The 19,917-nt window shown below is 38.2% G+C and overlaps 3 protein-coding genes across 3 annotated transcripts; 1 reads left to right on the forward strand and 2 right to left on the reverse strand.

The window, feature by feature from the left end:
- LOC143444118 (protein yippee-like 5) lies at positions 1-2,564 on the reverse strand. The gene is made up of 2 exons (XM_076943238.1): positions 1,783-2,564; positions 1-731 (listed from the first exon to the last, which is right to left on the reverse strand). The coding sequence occupies exon 2, from the start codon at positions 664-666 to the stop codon at positions 271-273; it is 396 nt and encodes a 131-aa protein (XP_076799353.1). The 5' UTR covers positions 667-731; positions 1,783-2,564; the 3' UTR covers positions 1-270.
- A 1,898-nt stretch (positions 2,565-4,462) lies between these two features.
- LOC143450696 (tyrosine isonitrile desaturase/decarboxylase-like) lies at positions 4,463-8,796 on the forward strand. Its single transcript, XM_076951348.1, has 5 exons — positions 4,463-4,675; positions 5,829-5,958; positions 6,620-6,764; positions 6,835-7,039; positions 7,151-8,796. Exons 1-5 carry the CDS (start codon positions 4,529-4,531, stop codon positions 7,400-7,402), a joined length of 879 nt encoding a protein of 292 aa, XP_076807463.1. The 5' UTR covers positions 4,463-4,528; the 3' UTR covers positions 7,403-8,796.
- Positions 8,797-10,937: 2,141 nt separating this feature from the next.
- On the reverse strand, positions 10,938-12,629 carry LOC143450688 (delta(3,5)-Delta(2,4)-dienoyl-CoA isomerase, mitochondrial-like). The gene has a single exon (XM_076951335.1). It carries the CDS (start codon positions 12,575-12,577, stop codon positions 11,651-11,653), a length of 927 nt encoding a protein of 308 aa, XP_076807450.1. The 5' UTR covers positions 12,578-12,629; the 3' UTR covers positions 10,938-11,650.
- Between the last annotated feature and the right edge of the window lie 7,288 nt (positions 12,630-19,917).

Genomic DNA, 19,917 nt, shown 5'->3' on the forward strand with positions numbered 1-19,917 from the left:
CTGCAAAGAAACAAGAACGTCAGAAGTTCAACTAACGAACAAGTACTTAAAATAATGAATAAAACCTATACAACATCAACGAAAAGATAAAAGAGCAATATTTACGCAGAAATGAAAAAAGAAACAAAACATAGACAACACATAAAATAAATAATTGATCAGTAAACCCACGTTCAGTTTACCAAGTGTATTTAACTGCACATAGAAATATAATCATGTCTTTCTTAGGGAAAAATGATGAAATGATTCAGAAAATTTTGTCGCACGGGTTTAATCATCCAGTTGCTGTGAGGGTCTCCGTGAAATCACAGAAGGACCCGGGGTCTCATCCAATCCATCACTTTCCATCACTAAAGCTCTTTCCAAGATCACTCGGCCTTCTTTATATCTCTGTGTCTCTTCGGTTGCAAACTCATACATCCAACCGAGTTTAGTGTTGCAGTTTTTACAAGCCACGTCCCGTACCATATGCCTGCCAGTCAGCATCACTCGATCCTGGATGTCACTGTACACCAAATTGACGACCCGATTGAAAAGGAAAGCTCTTCCTGTGGCTCCAGTGAAGCGAGTGGAGATTAATTCTGATCGATTGGTCAGGGAAGTGTCGCAGGTTGCACAAGAAAATAATCTGACACCCCCGATGTGTTCAAGAAATATTCTCCCCATTTTCTTCTAAGAAAAGCACAATAGATGGTAGGTCGTGTTACACAGATTAGTCAGCAGCTCTTTGCCTGGAAAGAAGCAGAATATATATAGGAAGTCATAGTTTGTATATATACATAGACATCATAAATTGTATCTATACCACAGCTAACAGGCATCACTGACTTGCAGCGAAACCAGACCTTAGACTTTTATTTCTGGGCATTTATCAGGTGACATTGTCATGAAATTTGTTACTCATTAAACTCAGGTTAAAACAAATTGTTGATAACGCATGCTCTGTTGTATATCACGTGTATACCGGTATCATGTACATACTGCATAAAATGCAGTGATGTACATACTGCATAAAATACTGCATGATATGAGATTAAGCTTATGTATGCAGCCTTTCTAGGTTGGGAATTATTTATAAAGCTTTTGCTATGTGATGCGCCATCTGCAAGACTGCAACATGAATGCAGATAAAAACATTTTATTTGATTTTGCTAAACTTTCATGTTTTTTACCGTGTCAGCCATACTGGAAAGTGTAACACCTGCACCAACATGGCTCACTAGTTATTTGGTAACGTGCACGCCGTCATCTTCACAACAACTTTAATAAGAACAAGGCATATTATGGTGTGTTCCAACACCAAGTTATAATAAATAAATGACAAGGTTCCTTGCAGGCCATCATGGTAACGTTAGTGACTTTGCACGAGCGATTCATCATTGAGAACTGCCATAATCTCCAATTGGGCTCGTTTAAGTTTAATAAAGCTTTGTATAATGGGTTTCATGATCAGTTTTGCACGTTTCCAAAATTATAAGGCCTATATAACAGGGCCCAGGGTACTAATAAGTGATTATCGCACAGTTTACTTTCAAACTCAACTCGTGACCAACTCAAACCTGAGGGTGGCCATAGCACTAAAGAAGGGCGTTGTTGGTTAGCCCAAGTTTGTGCAGCAAGAATTCGCACAAATGATAAATAATCTTTCGAAGATGATGAAGATTCCTATCGTCAGGGACAACTAAAGTAGTAAGACACCAAGGAAAACTAAAATAATGCATTTTACTAGAAAACAAAACAATGTTCAAGCATTTGTAAATTTACATAATTCCCCAATCATACTTTTCTGTAGGCTAGACAATACTTTCTTCAAGAAGTCTTTCTTGGACTTAATTTTCTTGTAAAAATCACAGCAGGAAAAATCAGTGTTAATCAGCGCATGCACTAACAATTAATTCACTACTGGAAGAATTACCCGCTAGAATGACGTAACAATTATTTTCACATTTAACACAATGACACAAGAACACGCATCGAGCATTGCTATTCAGCAAGTATGCATACAAACCAATCACAGCATGCTAATATTCGTGTAGTGTGGGGCAATGCTGGCTGACTAAATGCCAAAGCGGGACTTTTGGTTGACTGACCGGGACGCCGGGACAAAACCTTAAAAAACGGGACTGTCCGGGCTAAAACGGGACGTATGGTAAGCCTATTTAGTGGAAATGGAATATATTGCGATGTCAATAAAATGAACATTTATAGAACAAACTTTATCGAGTTGATGGCAAGTTCAATATCAAAATTCTGGCTACGAAAGATTTCACGACCGATAGATACGAGACTTATTGAATGTAGTCAGAACAACTGAAGCTATAACCATGAACTATAAGCGTAACTCAGTATCCATCGGAAGCACTTCAAAAGGTTGCAACATTTCACACCTTTTAACCTAGGCCTATAACTGGTTTCTGTTTATGGACTAGGCCCTAAAAAACAATGGCTTATAGGCTTACAGCATAGCGTAAAAAAAGCATTAGGCCATGCTAAAAATACGTAATTGCAGTTAACCTTGGATTTATTTTATTAACAAGGAACATCTATGGTACAGTACCGGTATTGTACTTTGTTGTCATACTGAAGAAAGTATTTGCATGATTAAAACCCGGGAGGCGGAATCGTAATCAAAAGAGCGGGTGCTGCAGCCTGCTGTTTTCCATTAGCACCCTGCTATTGCTTCCTGCTTAGTGGTTGACATGATGCTGTTGGCGGCAATTCATTAGCAGTTTGGTTTTTCAGCAAAGTGAACAGCTGATGTGGATTTTTTTTTCAAGAAAAGTATGCGTTGGTTTTTAGAAAAGAGATATTTAAAGATTGGTTGTGTGGGTGAGAATAGCGCGAGTTATATTCACGTCTTGAACACCCTTGATGTAAACAAACTGTAAGTTGTCCGGTACTCAGCAGGAACCGACAGCAAGGTGCTACTCTAGTAATGGCAGTCTACTTACGGCTCCAGGTCGATTCAACCCACGGACGATTCAACCCCGGACGATTCAACCCACGAACGATTCAACCCAGGACGATTCAACCCAGGACGATTCAACCCACGGACGGTTCAACCCCGGACGATTCAACCCACGGACCTTTCACATACTATTGGCTTAGGTTATCACCAAGTTACTTTGTAGCCAATATTATGTAAGCTAAATAAAGCTAATATGTAGGCCTAAGCTAATATAAAGCTTTTTGTGTTTCCTTTTTTTTCTTTTACCACTTCTTGTTAGCATTGGTTGTAACTTGTACATCAAAACACTTATTGTTTTCTGCTTTCCAGTAAAACCTTGAATATTGTTATTTTGCCCTATACAATACTTTGCGTACATTTCTGTCTACGCCTGCTATTATTTTTTGTATTTACCCGTGTAGATCGGTTATTATATAAACTGTTCTCCTTTTAGCATTAAGTTAACATTTTTGAAGTTTTTGAAAAGATAAAATGCTTTCGACCCACGTACCACCCCATTCGTCTACTTTCCACCCATTAAAATGGTCCAGAGTTCGGGAATTTTTTCCCATTGTAATGGTTGAAAGTATGCTTTTCTTACCCTAGAGTAAGATATATGCCATTTGAATGGGGAGAATTTTACTTCGGCACAAGTATGGTTTGTGAACCCCATTCGTCTATTTTTCCGCCCATTAAAATGGACCTGCTTTCAGCAATTGGGTTTCCCACAAACCATATTTCTGCCGAAGTAAACATCTCCCCATTCCAAATGCATATTTCTTACTCTAGGGTAACAAAGGCATACTTTCTGCCATTCCAATGGGAAAATATTACCGCATTTCTACCCATTTCAATGGGCGGAAAGCAGACGAATCGGGTGCACGTACGTAAATGTGTGTATTTATTTTTTTGCATGTACACAAATTACAGATATTTTTATAGACATCTGTTTATACATCGATTAATTAGAAAGAAAGTTGTTTTATTTACAGGCAAGCTTAAGAACATGAACCTGAAAACAAACACAGCACGTATAAAAATCGGTTGAATCGTCCTGGGTTGAATCGTCCGTGGGTTGAATCGTCCGCGGGTTGAATGATCCGTGGGTTGAACCGTCCGTGGGTTGAATGGTCTTGGGTTGAATGATCCTGGGTTGAATCGTCCGTGGGTTGAATCGTCCGGGGTTGAATCGTCCGTGGGTTGAATCGTCCGACCACCAATAAATGTAGCCAAACAAACTTTTTTTTTAAATTTTGTTACGTAGTGTTATGCTAACGGCTCACTGAGTATTTCAAGCCTACCTAGACATTCAAAACTTATTCAAATAGAATTCAAGTCAATAAGCATCAAACCGAGTACAAATGTTTTCTCGCGCGCTTCACTGACCCAACTCGATTCGGTTAGGCTCTCTCATGAAAAAATGGTTACTGACATAAGATGTCGATGTTGTTTTCATGATCAAGTATGGGACTTTTTCCCGGAAAGTTCTTGGGGATTTTTTGGGATGAGTTTAGATTTTACTGAAATCTCAAAATCGCAAACTGTGAAGAGGTGATCAGAAAATTTTTTCACCGTGACAGAATGTATACTGGTATTTATCAGCGTAAACCACTTCCAATAGGGATTGAAGTTTTCGGCATCAATTTAAATGAACCGCTGACTGAAGATATTATTTGTGCAATAAGGAAAGACGTCACAAAGCACAGGCTGGTTGTATTCCGGAATCAGGTACGGAGTATGGTATCATAATTTTATCGTCGGACTGAGGAAAATCTTTGCAAGCGTCCTAATGATAATATGCTACACACCTGAGCAAAATCGTTACAATGTAATGGCCAGAAAGTTTGTAATTTAAATAAGAACCACAGTGATTAGACAATTTCCGTTGTTAAGTATAGGTAATCGTAAAAATCTTGCCACATAAAAAATATGGTGCCCGTAGTTCGAAAAGGGTCTAGGCCTATTACAATGATAGGCTACAGCCTGTCCAACAAAGGCAGCATTATTGTGAGTCCAGCAGCGTGTAAGTACAGTAAGTTGTAACCACTCTGCTACCTAAGACTGTAAGAGTGGAATGTAGGCTAATTGCAGTTTTTCTTTTCTATGAAATCTAGCAATTCTTACCGTGCAATGAAGCTTTAATTCTTATATGTTGATAATAACTTGGTATTCAAACACGCTGATTTGCCTTGTTTGTGTACAAAGCGGACTGAAGTTAAGATAGTTCAACATGAACGTTGTTGACCCTTATGCCTGCGTCAAAGTGCTGCACTTACCAATTTCGGCCAGGGAACTACTTTTTGATTAAAAGGCAGAGATAGGTCGCAGACTGCATGAGGTTGATTTTCATTGCGTTGGTGCAAGATTAAGAAATCATTAAACAGCAACATTAATAGATTTTCAAAGCAAAGATTTTCCTAAATATCAAACAATTTTAAACCTAGTGCAAGTTCTAAAAATATTGTATTTACTTGATTATCGACCACCCTCAGCTGTAAGCCACGTATTAGTACAGTATCCCTAACTGGAAGAAAATGTCCAGTAGACTCGGCAATATACCTGCTATTCTCTATGACAGTATCACAGATACAAAGAAGAAAAATATATTGTTGATTAAGTGTCAAAGTGTGGCTAACTAACCTGTGCCATGTAAACTTTCGGCATGGTAAAAATCTATGTAATGATTGTACAGCTGCTGTTGAATGCAACCGGTAAAAATTATGATACAATAAAATCTTTATCAGCCGCTGCTTGCAATCGAATAAATACGGTATGCTAATACTCGCCGAGCATTTCAACTTGAATTTGACTTCTTTCATCCCTAATTGCTACCAATTCTGGAATATGATACCATACATAATCCAATTATCCATTGTTGCAGGGCAAAGTAGATGGTGAAAAACAGGTGGAAATCAGCAAATGGTTCGGAGAAATCGACAACACAACCTACAGCAAACACCCGGCCTCCCCAAGCGTTGATATTTTCCGAGTCTCAAATAATCCCAGTGAAGGTAACACGAATTTTCTGGAATAAATTCAACGTATGCCAACGCTTTGGTGAAGGTCATTATACGCACTGTTTATGTTTAATCCTTGTTGGAGGCTCAATTTTGCAGTAGTCTGTAGGGGCCACAAACATTTATTTCTTACGTTTCTAAAATGCCCACCAAAGTTATTGCCCATTTCCGATTCCACCATGACAAATACATTTTGTCGGAGCAAAACAATTTTATAACTTGGCAACAAATTACTGGCTTCCATTTACTGAAAAATAATTGAAACAAGACATTCCTGTCTAATGTTATATCAACGCAGATAGGTGCTGACCAACCAACATGCACTGTGGCCTGGTGGTGAGTATCGATGGGTGCCATGCTGCAGGTCTAGGCTACAAAACCTCTGTTGGCAATGATTTTTTTAAACCCTGAAAGAATTCAATTGTAGTAACTGGCTTCATGGTTTCGCAACTTTTCACTTTGGTAGCAAACTTGCCATTTCCCCATTAATTATCGTATTTCGATTGTGCTTGCTGCTACTTAATTTGGTCAGAGAAAATTTTATTTTTATCATTCACATAATAAATAAATTACTTTGCCAAACAATGCTTTAAGATTTTTGCCATATTTAGACTTAAAATTAAAGTCTTGGATCTTAAGTTTAAAATTTGTGCAGGTTGCACAGGTGTTGGAATGTCTGGCTGGCACATTGATGGAACATTCCAAGACTGTCCGTACGCATACTCCATATACCACATGGTGTCACCGGCTGCTCAAGGTGGTGACACCATGTTCGTCCCACTGACACAAGTCATTGAAAGGTTAAATCAAACTCATGAGGGTTGGGTCATGATACTCAACCTATTAATATGTTTGTGGATAAACTTGTAGTTTAGACGGAGACAAAAGGAAGCTGTGGGATCGGATCTGGATGGTGAGTGACAGGAGGGGAAGAGCTTGTCATCCGCTGATCTATCAGCATCCTAAAACAGGTCGTCCTACTCTCTGCTTTCATCAAGGCATGACTCAGGGATTTATTTGGGATTATGACATTTGCCGAAACAAAGGCGCTGAGCCACAATTTTTGAGTTCCCAAGTATGAAATGAAGTTTTGCGAAACAAATGATTTCAACTTTGAAAAACTCTTTATAATGTCAAACATTAGACATGTCTTCATGCATCAAATAAGTTTTTCACTTTTGTGCAGGAAAGCAAAATCTTGAAAGATGAGATTAAGAATGCAATTGACAATACATTAGTTTACTCCCACAAGTGGCAGAAAAGTGGGGATTTTGTTCTCTCTGATAATCTTGCAGTTGGACACATGGCCGGTCCAATCCCATCATCCATCGAAGAAGCTGGGCTTCGTATTCTTCACAGAGTTACTGTTAAAGGGTCAGTGTCACCAAGCAAAGCATATGGCTTCGGTTTCCCTGATATAAGCAACTGTGCCTACTAAGTTCAGCTGACAATATCACTTTGCACTTTTTTCCACCTGGAAACTCTGTTTATTTCTTTTAAAACCAGCTTGTTCATTATATCCATGACTAAGTTTTCTTCTTAGTCAATGAGATGAGCTTGTTATGGACAATTTACGCTTCATAGTATAATTTAAATATGGTGGATGTGTAGGGCATATGACAGATATATCGCCAATTTACTGCATGGAAGATTAGCTGTCTTTTGGGTTACAATTTTTTGATTAATTAGTTCTATTGTATTTCTTTCATATGACCTACCATCTTTATAGCATCATTAACACGTAGCATAGGGTTACCATATTTTTGTGGCCTAAAATCCGGACATTCTTTAGCGCCCACTAGCGGTTTTTAAAATGAGGTATGAACATGTGATGATATTATAAAATTGCTTGCATGCCTGCTTTGCGTGTGTTGTTATTCATGGTTGTTCAATATATAACCAGTTTATACAGTTGTCATGGTGTACAATTGATTCTAAGATTAAGAGAAGCGAAACAACGACCTGAGACTCATTTCACTTCGAGGACATTAAGCAATTCTACAGACAAACATTGTAATTGAAGTGATCGTCCTTACAGGCTAAGGAACGATAAACAATCATTTCATTACAATGTTTATGGTGCCAACGAGCTCGGTGAGAACTACGCTTTTCTTTTATCGAGGAATCTATGAACAGTTAAATTTGAGGTTGAGAGAAGTCTAGTGATCTCAGACTACAAGTTTCGAAGATATGTCTCATCTACAACCCATACAACACTCATTGGATCCAGACAATGTGATTTTCAGTCAAATCACCCTCAACGATGGTGGCGAAGAATCGCCTGGACTTCGACCAACTTCGAATGCAAGAATGACCGACGAACAAAGCACGCTGGCCCATCCACTAGTCGTAGGAGGCAAGTGAACGAACTTGATCGGTATTTGGACATTCAGTAATGATTTTTTGTTTGTTTATTCTCTATATATCCTAGCGCGTTGTTTTGTATTTTACTGTATGTTTTGGTCAAGCCTATAAAGCATAACTTGAGTCTTATGCCTAGGATATTGTCCATTTGTATCGCTGTCAAGTTGTCGTACCTCGCAAGGGTTTAAAAGGACCTGTGTTAGGAATCTCTGACAATTTGATGTTACATTTATGTTGATCATAAATTGCTTACATTGCATATAAGCAATTTCTGGGGGGAGGTTATGTGATGATATTATAAAATTGCTTGCATGCCTGCTTTGCGTGTGTTGTTATTCATGGTTGTTCAATGCGTTACAGTCTACGAAGTTAACCATAGAAAGTGGTCGACTTTATTATGTAGCTGTCACAATGTCTTATTTAATGTAATCGTTTAAACAAGAAACAATATAACCAGTTTATACAGTTGTCATGGTGTACAATTGATTCTAAGATTAAGAGAAGCGAAACAACGACCTGAGACTCATTTCACTTCGAGGACATTAAGCAATTCTACAGACAAACATTGCAATTGAAGTGATCGTCCTTACAGGCTAAGGAACGATAAACAATCATTTCATTACAAACACATTGTCTGTCAATATGACGTCACACTAGCAATGCTTTGCCTATCCATTGTATACCGGAGTGGATATTTCAACATAGTGTCGTGAATTCACTAGGCTATTGGGACATCTCTGATTTGACCTCTGGTGATCTCTAGGCTAGGGTTACTATATTTGATAATGCGCAATCCATAACAAATTTACCTCAGTTGCATTGACCAACTTTAGAATATTACCAAAGTACGTTACCGCCATTGCTTTTTTTGTGAAAGAAGGATAAACACGAAACTATACACAAAAAGCAAAGAAATGTTGTACAGTATTATAATACACGAATGCAAGTTCTCTTCTAAACAGTAACATTTATGAAAACGAAAATTAGCATAGAATTTTTTACAAAATACGCTCCAAGGTAATTACAAGTAATGAACGTATAAACAATACTCCACTTTTCCTCATACCAATTGTACTTTTCCGAAGATCTGATTTTTTTCAACAAGGTCTTGTTGGACTTCAATGAAACTATTACCCGTAACGCAACAGTCAATTTTAGAAAATTCCGGACATTTAAGCATATTTTAGCATTTCCCCCTGGACGCAGTTTGAACACTAAAATTCCGGACATGTCCAGGGAAATCCGGACGTATGGCAACCCTAACGTAGCATGTATTAATAGTTGTTAGCATGGTGGTTTTATAACAGTGCATCAGCAATCCACTGTGCCATGATTGCTTTCCAGATGTGCTGAAGGTTGTGTGGTCACATGGTCCCAGTACAGCCATGCTTTTGCTACAGTGAAAACCTTTTAAATGTGTTGCTGTCACTACAGTAACCATGTTTTGGTAATATGAATCATTGTTAGGTCAAAATTGTTACTGAGAGCAAATGATGGAATGTTCTTATAGTTCATAGCGTTTTAGATTTACTTAATACATTAGAACACCCATTTATTTGTATCGGCACAGTTTCTAAAAAAGATGAAATTCAAATGTTTTTCATACAATCGACTTAAATATCAGCATCATTTTAGAGTTATTGTGTTTGTTTATAATGCCAGTTTCGCACGAAAGAGTAATCATTTTGCACTTCCAAACCACAATCTATGCTGAGGTTAATCACAAGTGTGACGTAACAAATAAATATGTATGAGTGCTGAACAGAATTTTTGACCTGGGCAGAAAGGTTGGTGTTTTTGTGAATTGAATTTTCAAAAATGGACGTGCCAGGCAAGAAATCTTTTATTAGCAAGTTTGTTTTATTTGAACGACTCAAGCCGGCTAAGACTTAAATACATTGTGCCTTGAACAAGCAGGTGCATTAATTATCAGGCATCAGCTAATTGTAAACATGTTCCCTTTCCATGAGCTTAATGGTCAGCTCCAGTCTACTGCTCTTCACAAGACATAAAGCACTTGACCTGCAGTAGCACCGGCCGCAGGATGACTTCAACTCTTCTAGTTTGAGCAAAGTCATTGTAAGTATTAATTATAAAGTGTCATCATTTTTTTGAGAAATACAAAGTTGGCTATCCTTCAGTTAATGGGAGGAATATTTGAAGAAAACGCAAGAATTTTAAGATATATATTGCACCATGTTTCAGAAATTGGAATGCACAAAAATCAAATTTATACAATCTCAATCGACCAGTAATAATAATTAATTCATCCTAAGTAAGGAGAAGGTAATTTCAAAATAAGTTACAGTTACTTGAATAAACATTCACATTTAAATAAAATTTTGATTATGACTTCTTAATTCTTTCATCAAAGAATGCAACTTTTGCTTTTTAATAATTACATCGGCTGATCACTTGTTGGTGGATCCTCTATCATGAAATTTGATGATTTTGAAAATATTGAAAGCTTATGGTACTGACAAAGTTGATTCCTACAATGTGCATAACATGGCTAATTAGGTCTGAATAACAACAGACCAGTAACTGCTTTGATTCCAGTAATCAAGTCTTTCCCTTCTGCATCCCCATTCCATAAAATGCAACACATATTTTCTTATTGCAAAAATATATCATATTAATCAGAAATTATGGAACTTCCACATTCGACCTCCATGCAGGTGAGACTGGAAGAAACACTAAAACTTCATGAATTAAATAATTCCTCATACTGGGAGAGTATTTATATATTGGACTCAGTTCCTTAAAAAAATCATCCTTAATGCAAACCACAGCTTCATTTAAAATGATGTTTCCAGTTGTATGCAATATTAAGGATGTACATGTTGATACAAGGGAGAAAAGTGTTATGGGAATATATAAGCCATAGCATTCCGCAAAGGCAGTTTAATTCATGTGAATCATCAGATTACAAATTATGTGTGGTCCCTTGTTAGGGAATTACCAGCACAGTATCAAGATTCTGTCACTTTCAAAACTGACTTATAAAACTATTAAACTTCACTATTTTAAACAACTCTGCGAACAAACAATTATGATCATTCTTTGGGCAGTTAAAACACACTCAATACAACAACAATTAATTGGTCAATCATTTCGTCATCTGTGCTGCCAATAGGGCTTACATTACATTTGTTAACAGAAACGTGATGTATTGTATGCAGCAATTCTATTTGCAGTTGTGAAAACGCTCAAAAGAAAGATGAAGTAATAATTTGCAAACATCTCTACTACATATAACTTTTTTTAAATTTATCAATAAAATTACTCAAGTTTTTGAATTAACGCAAATAATTAAAATGGCTCATAACTTGGAAAATTCCACATCAGCAGGAGTTTTCTTCTGCATAAATGCCCCCGCACTCTTCATAATATCTTCAGTTTGGAGCATTGTTGCATTCCACGATTTCATAAACTCGAGGCCTTCAGGGATGGAGTGATTTCTGGCATAATTCAAATTTACTTTTGTGCTTTGCACAGCAACTGGGCTCTTGGTAGCAATGAATGCAGCAAGTTGTAGAGCATTTTCCATGAGCTCCTTATCATCCTTGTACACTTTGCTTACTAGACCACAAGACAGCGCTTCATTTGAGCCTATTTTCCTTGCTGTGTAGCTTAGCTCTCTCACCAAGCTGTCATTGCCAATGATTTTGGGAAGTCTTTGCAGAGTTCCCATATCTGCAGCCAGCCCAACATCCACCTCCTTTATGGAGAAATAAGCGTTTTCTGCGCAGAGCCTAATGTCGCATGCTGTGATGACATCCATGCCACCACCAATGCAAGCACCATGTATTGCAACCACCACAGGCTTCATGCATCTTTCAATTGCGCTGCAGGACTCCTGGGCTAAGCCGATCAATTTTGCCATTTTAAATCCTCGTCTTGCAACATCCTGGTCTGGGCTGGAACTAAAATTTTGTGCCGCTTCCATGAGATCTAGACCGGCAGTAAACAACCTTCCCTTGCCAGAGAGCACAATGGACCTGACATTCTCATCATCTGACGCTTTACTGAAGCAATCTGTCATGTCCTTCCACATGGCGTGGTTCATGGTGTTGTGCTTCTCCTCTCTGTCAAGCTGAACATGCAGAACGTACGGCTTCGGTGAATTGACACTCAATGTAGTAAATTTGTATTCATCGGCGGTTGTTGACATATTTAGGGACGACAGGTGATTTATAGAAAGCCTGACTGCAGTATAGGCTTGGACTCGACCAAATATTTTGAGCATTTTTGATGAAACTTTAAACAAATTTTCTAGAGTCTAGACCATAAATAAAAATATAAACTCATCAGCATAGCCAGCTTGTTTCCATAAAAATATGACATGGTTTGACAAGCCAGCCATGTTTAAGTCACCACATGGTGAAGAAATTGGGGTTAGGTCACCTTGACTTAAATATCTAACTCTATACAAAAAGGTTAGTCTTCCAGCTGACATGTGGGTGGATGAAAGGCAAATTATGTCAACTTAAAAGCCCAGAGTGGAAAGCTGTTCAAGCACTTGAACCAATCCGCTACTCAACCAAGCATGACCATCATCTAATATATACAATAAACTTTATTAAAGGAACAAGAATGCAAATTTTACACACAAATATTTTCCCCAGAGGTCAAACGTTTCTTCACGCTGACTGCTTTGTTTGTGAGGAAGATCGATGTCTGGTATATTGCGAAAATTCTAACCCTAACCCTCCTAACAATCAAAACCAAAACTAGTCAAAATTTCGAGGAAAATTGTCAGTTTGCAAATTACAGTACATTGTTAGCATGAATGCTACAAATTTCTTTACCGCTTGGTTTTACTCAAATTAAATTAGTTTTCGAACTTTGCAATTGTTAAAAGCGACGCAAATGGGCTAGGACCAGGCCATGTGCAAAAATGTATCCACCTACGTTTGCTGCTGTTTCAATGTTTCGGAAATGTTTCAAAGCGCTTAGGAGATAAGTTTAGAGATATCCAGAATACAAAGATAGCGTTTGTGTATGAACAATGTAATGCGAACTAGCGATTGGCCAACACCTCAAGAGAAGTGTTCTATGGCCATCACATGTGCACCAATAATTGCCATCGAGCCAACATGCCATGGCGTGATTAGGTTGTATAAAAAGTGAAAAATATAATGGGAAAAATGAAATTAAAACAAGATCTCAAAGCTCCAAGATAAAACTTACTATAATAATTACAGGTGTTGTTATATATTTTTCTAGATCATGGTTGTTGCACAACTTCGGGATCAAGTTACTTAATTGAAAAATGATCCACCAACATCGTTCAACCCATCAACTCCAGATAGGAGGAGGTGTCAATTACTTAAAACTAAAATCTCTATGATTTTGTTTGACGTCTTACATATGGCTTTAGAGAACCTGTTTAGACCAATCAGCAGGCAGTTGATGTTGTTTTCTAGCCTGGGAATTGCCCAAGCAGTTGGCGCGCTTCAATGTCCCTGGTCGCGTGAAGAATTAGAATAAAAATTGTCATGAAAGTAGCCACAATTGTTTTTTTAGGCCAAAAGATTTAGTGTCTTTTTTGCACTACTGTTAAAAAACTTTGAATCGTGGTTTTGTGATGGCATTTTATGGAATGTACAAATGGTCCAAAGCATACTAAATTGATATGCAAAATTTCAGAGAACCCCATAGCCTAAACCAGAATAACCTTTGACCTATATCACACCTTACATCTGCATGAAAGTTGCAAAATTCATTTTCTGTTGCTTTTCGAAACTTAATGGCAATTTCTACGTCACTTTGAACAACCATTTTCGGTTATCCAATGGAATATTTTGATTGGCTCAGAGAATTTTGTACTTGTCGGCTCGGTTGTCGAGTAAATAAATTATGCTACTCTAACATTATTGTTGTGGTGACGTAGATATTAACTATATGGAAGCAATCGTAAGACTACGACGTCAGCTCGACCATCAATGCTTAAGACTTCTACCCGCATCAATCTAATGACATAATTTAGTAAGACTTGGTTATTACAGTAGAATTCGCCTATAGTGACACCTGAAGGGACCGCGGAAAAAGTGTCACTATAAGCGAAGTGTCACTATAGACGAAGTCAAGGTAAAATGGCCGCAGATGACTACAGTAGAACTCGCCTATAACGGATCAGTCGGGACAGGCGAAATTTGTCCGTAATATGCGATATCGGTTATATACGAGGTATTTTACATTGTTTTCCTCAAAGAGACTGGAGAATTAGTCCGTTGTATACGGTTATCCGTTATATGATACCGATACGTGTCCATCATATGCAAGTTCTACTGTACATAGCGATTGTTGAATCAGCTACTGTACTTCAGTATGGTACAATACAAAACTATACAATAGGCTACTGTCAGAATGTACTGTGTACAAACCCAAACCAGTAAACAAGCCGTTTATTACAATCAACACATCAAATAAAGTTACTTTTTGAAAAAATACGAAATTGCTGTTTGCTTAGATTTTGATAGACATTTCTCATTTTATTACATCACAATTATGAAGCCTGCTCATAAACCTTTTCTATCATCTTGCTTGCGCATGGATAAAGTATATATTATTGCATCACAAACTAACGAGTGTCCTTATACGGAAATTTTTTAGCCCAAGGGACAGAAATGTGGTGTCACTGTAAGCAAAATGTTCTTATACACGAAGTGACTATAGGCGAAGTCATTTCTATGCAAAACATATGGTTTGCAAACGGGACTTTGCAACAGGTGTCACTATAGGAGAAGTGTCACTATACCCAAAGTCACTATTCGGATTGACAGAGGCGAATTCTACTGTACAACACAGTGGCCACAAAGCGCCTCAGCTGTGCGTGTGTACAGAAGACCGTGGTTGCGTGCGGTTAGAATTCTCTAACCTAACCTTTACTAGCCGAAAGCTCTTACGATTAACAGATACAGTTTATCAGAAACAATCCTTTATTTTAGGAACTGTACAGGTTCCGATTAGTACACAATCACAAACTTAACATTCACTATTTAAAACAAGTCTAACAGATTACAATTAACACGACCAACGTAACACGTTCGTACGATTCAATATCTCTGTCTGCGCGGTTACTCGCGTATCAGCTCGAGTTTATAAAGCGGAGCGATGTGAGCGGAAACACAATATACACAAATATTTCAGAATGCGCGAACGATAAAATAAGCGTTGGGGATTGTTTACAGTAAAAACTCGGATGTTATGAAATCACCTGGTAACGTACTAAACGGCGCTTTCACATAAAGTTATTTAGAGAAAGTTTCCAAATATTAAGCGACAGTTGCAGTTTCATCAACAACCAACATTTCAATAAACAACTGGCGAATACTTTCCCACGAATGATATATATTGGTATTGAAAGTGCCTCCCAGGCCACTACAAATCTTTCGCTTAATACGATAAACTTTAATTTCTAAATAAAGTTTAATTTATCGATTTAACTTTGTCGCGCGAAGTCTAATATGAGTTGAATATGATTCAACAGCGTGTTCGCTACCCAACGTTGAACACCGCATCGTTTTATAACTTTGCTCTTATTAATTTGTTGAAGTTTTATAACTTTACAGTGAATCAAAGAAGATATTGTACTGTATGGTGCAGCAGCAAAATAAATTTCTTTTTGAAACAGAGAAACTCCCTGGTTGTGTGACCATATACGTGGATGCTGATTTAGGGAAGTTGTAAGATATTTGATACCAGGTTCGCGTTCGTCGTCTTTTCCTACAGGAAGCTGAAGAAGCGGCGGGAAAGTTACGGACTTCTCGCTGACTCGGTAAAATTTGAATTTCTAAAACTAGAACTTAAGATTATGTTGCTATGAAAAAAAACACCACTTCTTAAAAGCTCCATATATAGTACGTCATAATTGGTCTCTTTTCATTCTTGAAACACGAAACAGGCCGTCTTTAATGATTAATCCAGTCCACGATGACGTCACCACACAAGGAGGTGGCTATACCAATCAGGAGTGACTACGGAAGAATATGTGTGAAGATATTGTTACGTCATAATGTAGAACGATATACGCGTCTGTGTGTTTGTTGATAAAACTTTCAAATAAAATAAGGAATTGTAGAAAGTTCAAGGAGATATCGCGTCATATTGCCGCCGCTTTTCCACCGGGCCAGCGATGATTGCGCGTTTTATTACGATTCACAATTTGTTTGACGACGACGTGTGGATGGTGATGAAAGACATTTTGCTCGTGTTCAGCGAAACATTATTCATTCTATGATGCTCACAGTTAAATGTCATAGTTGCTGGATTGTTATTATGGTTGCGACGTTCATATTTGAATTGAGGAACTCGGAAACATATAGCAGGGTGGTTACAGGGCGAGCGAAGAAATAAAAAGTGCGGACACAAAAAGACTCTCGCAAATGAGTCGAAGCGGTCGTGGTGCGGATGCAGAAACACTCGCCAGGCCATGAATGGAAAACATCCGGAACATACTTGGTACCACATTGGTTGCTCAGCAACACAGCTGTCGCAAACATTCATAAAACAACATAGCTCGTGTGACGTAGGTTACACATTTGCCAGATCTGTCAAGTTCACGTTGGAGCAGGCGTTGTTTGTGAAGATATTCCTTCATATCATCACCATATCATGAAGGATACTTTGCGGATGTCTTCAAAGGCTCAAACAGTTGTTTATCTTGGACCTTGTCTGACGAGTAAACGCGCCTTTTGGATAAGATCGAATCGAGTCGCAAACTATGTTGCACCTTGCGCCGCTTAACGGCGGCTATTTAATTACGTGCCTTGATGGTCGGTCCAGAGAATTTACTGCGGTGAGATATTCATGTTTGTTGTGTTTCATCTGCGCATAAGGGACATAAGGTTGCCGATATAATTCTTACCACGCTGAGCTTCAGTCCCTGTTTATGACGTATGCTGACGTGGTTTGTCGTGATTCTGCAATGACTGTCAGTGCTTGGCGGTGTACGATGTGACTTGTCGTTTTCCATGTGACTTGGTCATCAGCCACTGTATATAGACGAACTACACGATCGCTTTCTATTGGAGTCGTGTTTTTATTTGTTCTGTCACTTATTATTTTTAGATGTTGCCACTCGCGCGTGTGATGCCGCCAGCTTTCGACGTCGATTGCATTTTTGTCTCGATTCCTCCTTTACCTTCGAAAATATTGTGCTAGATCAAACATTTCAAGCCGTGCAGGTGTTTATTTGTGCTTATAAGCGCGCAGTTATAATGAAGCCTGTCATGTTTTGAGCATTTTTAATTAAGTTTTCGCCAAAGCTTTTGTGTACAGTGTTTAAATATAACCAATGCTTATTCAGTGGAAATGTTTCGACGAATCGTCTTAAATGAAGTCATAGACACTGGTTTAAGCACCGTATAGCGTTTAAATACAGTCCCGTCCCCAGCGCTTTGCTTCAATGTAGGCTAATCGTCATTTCTGTCTTCATCGAAATCCTCGATTAAATCGGAAATAATTCTCGGTATTGTTTATCACTTGACGATTCCTTACAAAGCTGATTGGTTGAAATATATGGCGTGATTTCAGGGTTATTAAAGTTCGGCAGAAATGATGCAACATACGGGAGCAATTTCGCAATAAACATGCACTTTGCGAGCTTACATACTGTTGATAGGATGAGGAATCTCAACTCCTGCTCGAAGTCATCAAGAATGGGTGGCCAGACAACAAAGAACATTTGCCTCCCATCATCAAACCTTACTTCTCCATTCGTGACACACTGAGTCAAGAAAATGGCATTATTCTGAAAGGCGAGAGAACCTTAATCCCTCAACCTCTTCGATCAGAAATCAAATCTCAACTCCATTCAGCTCACCTTGGTGCTGATAGCATGTTACGAAGAGCTCGCGAAACCGTTTTCTGGCTAGGAATGCCAAACGAATTAAAACAACTGGCTCATGATTGCACAATATGCCAACAAGCAAAGCCAAACAACCAACGAGAACCATTACTGCTACATCCCGAAGGTTTATCACCATTTGAAAAAGTTGGTGTTGATTTATTTGAGTTGAACCAAAAGTCTTCTTTAGTCACGGTTGACTATTTTTCAAATTTTGCTGAAATTGATGTCATGACCTCAACAACCGCTAAGCACGTCATCATTTCGTTGAAGCGTCATTTTGCCCGATATGGAATTCCTAAATGCATTGTATCTGACTCTGGACCCCAGTTCATCTCTACAGAATTTCAAAGATTCTGTCAAAAATGGGCCATACAACACTACAAATCATCACCAGGACACCAACAATGCAATGGAAAAGCGGAAGCTGCTGTGAAAACACTAAAGAACATGCTGAGACGTACAGCACAAGATGGGAAAGATCAGTGGCTGGCACTTCTGGAATTGCGCAATACGCCACGACAAGACGTCAACTGCAGTCCTACAAAGATATTGTTTGGTAGACCAACTCGATCAGTGATACCGATTCACATTCCAAAAAGCAAACATCTTGACATCAATCGTCGTCATCAACGCCGCACCTCAGTCAAGCAAACCTATGATAGCAAAAGTCAACCAATGTCAAAATTGTATATCAACCAACGAGTTTATTTCCAAAGTGCGGAAAAGAAGGGATGGCAAAAGGGTAAAATTGTACGCATACTTGGGCCTCGTTCATATTTTGTAGAATCATTGGATGGTTTTCGTTATTGTCGTAATCGAGTACATATTCGTGTTGACCATAGCAAGTCTAACAATGTGTATGAAGATACTGATTTTAATTTTACATTTTCGACACCTAACCAAAACAGTCAACCCACAGCTAACAACTACACTGTTGCTAACACACGACCTAATCGTACACATAGAATGCCAGTAAGATATAATGATTATGTACTGTAAATGCTGTGTTTGTGTCACCTTGTTCTGTACTGTAAATACTGTGTTTGTGTCACCTTACCTTCACTGCTTTATTTCTTGCCACACATTATGCATGTAGCTTTAAACTTCAAGTGTGCCTCACATATATTGCGAGTAGTATGTTATTTCAGTATTTTCTGTGTAATGTTATTTCAGTATTTTCTGTGTGCTCATAAAGCCTTCTCACAGTTAGTCTTTACTTAAAGAAAGGAGGATGTTGATAGGTATGAACTAATTAATAAGATTTCTATGTTGGCCATGCTACAGCCATGTGCTCTCTTGGTTGTGCATTTTGATTCGTATGTGGATATGTGGAGTAATACGTCCATGTTCAAGAATGTCTAAATACAAGAGATTCTGCCGAACGTCTTATTAACTTAGTTCAACACATAATATCACGAGAGTAGCGATATTAACACATACAAGGCTGTCACGCATGAATACTTTGCAATATGATGACGTTATTCCTCATATAATTCCTAATTAACAACAGTTTGCAATGTTTGGGATCAAATTTTTGTCAGTTGTTTCGTAACTATCGAATATTAGTCAAAAATAGTTTGAGCTCAGCAACATAAAGAAATCGTTAATTCAGTGGCTATGTGGTCGGCCACGTGGACACTCATTAGATTAAACACCAATAAAGATAAACCAAAGCTCACTTTACTGCTGTGTAAAATGGAACCCGATGTTTAAGTCACGAACCAAAGAAACCA

The sequence above is a fragment of the Clavelina lepadiformis genome, chromosome 1 (assembly GCF_947623445.1).
Source record: "Clavelina lepadiformis chromosome 1, kaClaLepa1.1, whole genome shotgun sequence".
In the NCBI taxonomy this organism is placed as follows: Eukaryota; Metazoa; Chordata; class Ascidiacea; order Aplousobranchia; family Clavelinidae; genus Clavelina; species Clavelina lepadiformis.